Here is a 6630-nt window from a genome sequence, read left to right on the forward strand (position 1 = left end):
AAATATATATATATATATATATATATATATATATATGGTGCCTTCTGTGACTCTTTGATTGACAGAGTTTGTAAGACCCCTGGGGTCACGGGTTCGATACTGCCCATGTGCGGGATGAAATTCTTAGGCACATGAGATTGGTCGGGAGACTCGTATAATAGTCTTTTGCCAATCTTTTTTAAACACACACACACACACACACATATGGATAATGTAGTATTTTAATGTTGCCATGTCGACCAACACTTTTATTTGTTGAAAAATATTATTATTTATTTTTTTCATTTTGAAAACCACATGTCGGAATTTTTTTTATAGTTAGGTAGTGCTGCTCTTCTGTGCTAGAGAGTGAGAGAGAGCATAGTGTGCTTTGGTGCTGGAGTTGCATTGCATGGTGTGCCTATAATATTTGATGATGAGTGAGAAAGTAGAACACTTGTCCAAACACACCTGAAAAGCATAGGCAATCATTTTTAATTTTGAAATAGAATATTGAATTTAGTATTTAAGGTAAGTTAATTTTTGTATCATGCAAATATTTTAACAAAACAGAAAAAAACCCAATAATTAAATGATTGTGTCTCCCAGCCTTCTTCACTCACATCACCCACAATAAGTATATTCCATATTTATGAAATACAAATCAAGTTACACTCTAAAAAACACATAAATACTAGTAGATAGCTAGGAGAGATGGAACCCTTCTTCCTATTTGTGCGGCAGCCCTCTTTCCTAAAGTCGGTCAGCCCTAATTTTACCACAGCTGAACTGGTCCTATTCAGCCAAAAAAGCAACCTGGAAACTCCCACGTCAGTCTCCCGAGGGTGAGGTAGTTTCGATCTCATTCGTTGAAGGTTCTAGTTCCAAGTTGACGGTGATGGCGTTGCTATAATCTCCTGGGGCTAAAGAAGCTTCGACTGTGGCCCTAGTAGCACCTAGATCCCATTTTGGATCACACCGTCTCCCAAAACACAGGAGTTTTCTCCACTTGTGTGCATACATCCATATAAATCCAGTCTGCTGGCAGTAAACTACTGAGCTTCCCTAAAACTTTGTGTCACATGTATTCTGTTGAATCCTCCCAAAGTAATTTATGTTTGGCTCAACATAATATGACGTGTGGGTAACTTGAATCTCCATGAAAGGTGGTGGCCATGGCTGTGAGGTATCGAGCGTGATTTCTTGAGACACTCTTTGAACGGGTTGCTCCATGTTTAATATTGATATCTTCGTCCTGTCATCCTCTATCATCACCAAAATGAATACCATCGACGGTTCTCTGCTGGAAAAATCACTTATGATCTCAGACTCCATCGAAGTAGAAGGATGATGTGCTTACCATCCTAGGTGAACATATCGTGTCGAGTCCTACGGTAAAATTGTCACGATCTTCCAAAAAAAGGTGGCAAACATTATTGGGCACCACGTCACACCATACCAAATCCCGCAGATGACTTCCAATCGAAAACTCCACTAGGCACATCCAGTCAATGTTGACACTATTCTCCTTCAACCATGTCAGAGAATATGATCGGGAATGCCTTTAAGTCACGAGGCCTAATTTCTCCATCTTTGTAAACGCCACGTTATTGTTGCTCCCTCCATGGATGATGAGACTACATACATTCCCATTCATAGTGCAACTGGTGTAGTATATATTGCGGTGAAACCACTACAGATCCCTCATATCCTCAATTTATAGGACCCGTCGAACCACAAGCAATTCACCCTCATCCAAGCGAAAGATAATACACCTCACCTTATTCTTCAGTTGCCGCCTCGTTTCTAATCTCCTCCACGACACCCTACTTTATAAAAGACACGACCTGACTCGTAGGCAGCTGGAGGTGATGTGCTCAAATTCATGGCATCTAAAGCATTTTCAGGGAGGAACTATAATAGGTGTGTCACTCTTCTCAAGCTTCTTCTCACTCGGGGTGGTTCTATCCTTATCTAAACCAATTTTCTTAACTCCTTGAGGCGTGCTCTTGATGATGTCTCCAACTATGGGTGACTACCTGAATGACGGTATTTGTTTGCTTTGTTTCTGTTATATCTCCACCTTCAAGGCTAAGGTTTGGACATCTCCCAGCGATCAATAAGGCTGCAGATGCACAATGTTGCTGATAGTTGCAGGCCCCCCAAATAACGTGCTATGGTATGTTCCTCTGACACGACCAACTCACACTTCATCTGCAATCAGTCAAACTACGTTGTGAACTCGTCCACTGATAGATCTCTCTGTTGTAGGTGCTAGAATCTCAAAAACATATCCTGGCGGTAATGAGAAGGTAAGTATTTTCTCTGTATCTCCTTCATCATTTTTTCCTAAATAGTAATCTTGTCAATGTCCTCTATCTTTCTCTATCTCTACATGTTTTCCCACTATAACGAGGCGCTCTTCTTCAACTAGATTACTGCTAGTTTTAATCGTTCATCCTCTGGCACTTTCTTATACTAGTAGATTTGCTCAACAGAATGCAATTAGTCGATAAAGTTGTTTGGATCGATACCTCCATCGAATGCTGGTAAATCCACTTTAATGTCAAAATCCCAGTGTCCTCCATATGTTGTCTCCTCTCTCGGCCTTCTCTGATACTAAATTTTGAAGATTAGGAACCTGATTCCTCATCAATGACGTCTTCCCTATGAAATGGATTCAGATCCTCATCCCTTTCTCCCATTCGGCTCTCCAGCTTAAGTTCGAGAGTAATTTCCTCCTAGGTTCCATCGTCAATGCAAGCCTTTGTTGAAGTTGATAGATCTCATGTATCTTCTTGGTGGCATGATTAAGGTTTGGGGATTGGAATGCGTGATTGCGGATATGAAAGAAAATTTTTGATGGAAGGGTAAGGCGGATGCTAGGAAACCTAAGATAAGACTAGGGTTAAAGTAGTTCTGATACTAACTGATACCAGAGTTAACCCAAACCATAATAGAAATAAAAATATTCTTGGTGAAATTTAATAAGGTTACAAACAGGGACTCTTGAGAATAGAAAAACAACACAAACATAAAAGACACTCTAGGGTGATGGCAAAGGTGGTGGGCTATGGGTTGAGGTGGTGCAATCAGAGAGTTTTAGGCGAGGGGAGAGAGCTTGTGGCAACAAGATGGATGTAGGTGTGCGGCTAGACAATAGGTAGAGTTGTGGGGGAGGTGCGGCAACAGGTTTGGAGAAAAAGGTGAGGGCAGTAACAGTTGCAATGATTCTCAGGTTGGGTGTCAGCAAGCAAGGGAGGGACGCAGAAATGTTGGTAGCAAGTAGGGTAGGGACGCAAGAACGTTGGCAGCAAGCAGGTAGGTGGCAATAAGGTTGACAAAGAGGAGGTGGGTGGCAATAAGGCTGACAAAGAGCAGGTGGGTGGAAGAAATGAGGAAATGTGTGGAGATAGTCACCACCTATGAACAAAATTTAACTGAAGCATCATCTGTACTCGGATACAATCATAGAAGGGAGAACTTGAGACGCTGATGGCTGTCCCTACAAAAAATTCAATGAAAATTGAACCCTAAAACCAGAAAACACACATAAATACTAGTAGATGGCTAGGAGAGGTGGGACCCCTTCCGATTTGGGAAGTAGCCCACTTTTCTAGGCTGACCAACCCTAATTTCCACCATAGCCGACTCCAACTGAACCAGTCTGGTCCAACTAGGAAAGCAACCAAGAAACCCCCATTTAGTTTTTTATATAAAAAAAGCTAAAGCTAATAGCATAGCCAAACGGTAAAAAAGTGCTTTTTAGTTTAAAAAAGCTCTTTTTAGTTTAAAAAAGCATAGAAAAAATATTTTATTGAAGCAGTAATGTCAACTTTAGCAACAACAACTTTAAAATAGTGTTTTTTACAAAGTTGTTTTTAAACAAACTTTTGTAAATGCATAAGCTTAACCAAACAAAGCGTTACTCCGTGCACTGATGGCCTTATAATGGTAATAGAAATTTTTGTATTGAATAATTTTAGTTAAAATAAAGGTCATCCAATGAAGCACGGGTATTATATAAAATCACACTCAATCTAACCACTAAAATAAATAAAAAACTATAAGTCTTCCAGGAAGACAACAATTAAATTGAACTTTAAAGGTTGCATATCTGCCTAAAGAAAAATATTGCAGACTAACCAAAAAGACAAATATGAACCAAATATTAGATAGGCAATATGTCTACTGACTAAAGAAAGAACAATCTAACTTAAGTTGTGGAATGAGTCATTTTAGTATTTGTAATGCTAAATCAAGTACATTAGAATGATCAAATACATAATGATGACAACTAAGTTTAAGAATGTAGATAAGAAATGTGGTTAACTAAGAGCCATTTTTTCCAAATGAGGATGATGTGATCATCAATTCTTCCATCTCCATTTAAGAAATTTAATAATTTAGAAGCCAACTGATGCATGTTCCATGTGTAACAATATCAAGAACTTCTACATCGCATAGTCATGTTCCAACTGAGAAGTCACAACTTTTTGTGAAGCTAAAAAAATCTTGAATAGTTGATCAGTGGATGATTCTCTAATTCCTAATGTACAAGCTTACGCACTAAAAATAGAATGTATATAATGCTAGTATTTTATCACTATCAACATTATCTGCTATTTTTCAGCATGTTCTGTTATAAAGTGTATGTTTCAGGCCATCATGAGGATATGAAGCTCTGTATTCAAAATTTTTCTAAAAAGCAAAAGTTTCAAGTTACATGTAGTGAGAAGAAGACAGGAAGATATGAAGGGATTCAATTGCTTATGCATTCAATCCTAATTTATAATAATATACTTTAATAAACATACAATCTTATTTGCCCGTATTAAAATGTTAACAAAATAAAGAAAAAAAAGATGATGAAAAGAGCGGATATTCATTTTAAAGCTCTAAAGCACAGTATTGTTCACATAAGAAACTACAAATTTTACCATCCTCCTCTACAACTACCACAACATGTTGTACCTCTCTATTTAATTTTGCTTTAATGGAATTTCATTCTCCTTTCTAAATATCAGGTCATACAATATCCCTAAATAAAAAAAGAAGATTTAAAAATTCAATTTCAATAGTTCTGTTCATTTCACGACTCCTATGTTCCATCTTGACAATTCAGCACAAGTATTTGTATTCCACAACACTCCACATTCAGAAGGAAAAATCAACTAATTGGTTTAGCATCATGATATAGGTTAAATAGAATGGTTTATAAGTCATTAATTGAAACAGCAAGGTAATCTAATAAAGATAATAAGTTCTATCTCTTGGACATAGATAAATTATAAACAGCCTCCAGAACAAGAGTTATGAAACAACACAGCATAAGCTTCAAGCATAAACAAATGGCACAGTGATGGAATACAAGATACAAACAATGCTATCAAACATCAGTTCAGATGATTTCACAGCCTAGTTTCGCTTTTAGGTTTCAACTTTCATTACCATTGGAAGTTCTTCATGCAAAGCAATCTCATGGTCCAAGAAAAAATTAGAACCGCAATGCTACCCGAATCCAGCATGCCAAATTCAGATCCAGAAAAATCCAAACTCAAATAAATCAAACTAGCCAACTTCCCGTCTTCCCACATACCTCAAGGCTCTGCATCGCCCCCAAGAGGCACCGAAAATATCTCCCGCACTGGCGAGAACTCCACTAACCCGATATCCATCGCGTATCCAGAGACCGGTAGCTTCAGATCCCTAAGTATGCAGAAAGCCTCTCCCATCCGGTTCCTCGGCACGTCAATTGCCACAGGACAGTGTGGCACCCACGAATCCGGCCGAAACTCCTCCGCCGCCTCTACCCCTTCCTTCCGCAGAATCTCACAAAGCTGCGTGTGGAGCCCGAGCAGAGCCGAGGTCGGCGTTGGCCCAAAAAAGAGAACCCCTCCACCGCTGCCGCCGCCGGGAAAGGAAGCGACGGAAGAGAGGGAGACAGGGAGTGGTTCGAGGCGGGCGGCGAGGGATCGAACGGCAGTGAGGAATCGAGCGGGGTCGATTGAGGGGGAGGAGAGGAGGGTGATGTGTGGGCGAGCGGCAATCTCAATGAGCTGAGTGCTGATCTGTCGTCGGGCTAGTACGTTCCAAGCCTTTAGGACTTGGTTCTCGAGGGCCGGATCGAAGTAGAGCTCGACAGCATAGCCCTGTCTCATCGGAGTTGCTGCTTCCGACGCAAACATCTCCGGCGCCGCTGCCGCCGAAGACATCGCGATGGCTCTGTTGTTACGGCGTCCGCCGACTCGATTTTATGGTCCGGGAAAATTTAGACGGGAATACGGACGGCGAAAATAGAATGGTAAAGGGGAACGGAGATTTACTAGGTAATAGTAGATTCGTGGTAATTAATAAGATTAGAGTGCTTCAAAATTCGGGCGAGTGAGTTGAGTTCCATTAGATCTCAAGAAAACGATCTTCATTCGATCTCAATGTTATATGAGTTGAAAAATTTTATTCGAATCTGACTCGTCTTCAACTGTTCAACCCTAATTTGATTGAAAAATTTTCTATTCCGACTCCGGATGTAGCTCTATGTGCGGACTCTAATGATATGATGACATGTGTGCTACATCGCGAAGTTATTTAGAGGTTATTGAAGTGGAATCGCGGGGGTTATTTCAGGGTTATTAAATTTAAACACATATA

The 6630-nt window shown here is 39.9% G+C and overlaps 1 protein-coding gene across 1 annotated transcript; it reads right to left on the reverse strand.

The window, feature by feature from the left end:
* Positions 1-5268: 5268 nt before the first annotated feature.
* Positions 5269-6305, reverse strand: LOC110021109. The gene has a single exon (XM_020719449.1). The coding sequence runs from the start codon at positions 6192-6194 to the stop codon at positions 5580-5582; it is 615 nt and encodes a 204-aa protein (XP_020575108.1). The 5' UTR covers positions 6195-6305; the 3' UTR covers positions 5269-5579.
* Between the last annotated feature and the right edge of the window lie 325 nt (positions 6306-6630).

This window comes from Phalaenopsis equestris, unplaced genomic scaffold (genome assembly GCF_001263595.1).
Source record: "Phalaenopsis equestris unplaced genomic scaffold, ASM126359v1 Scaffold000121, whole genome shotgun sequence".
NCBI lineage: Eukaryota > Viridiplantae > Streptophyta > Magnoliopsida > Asparagales > Orchidaceae > Phalaenopsis > Phalaenopsis equestris.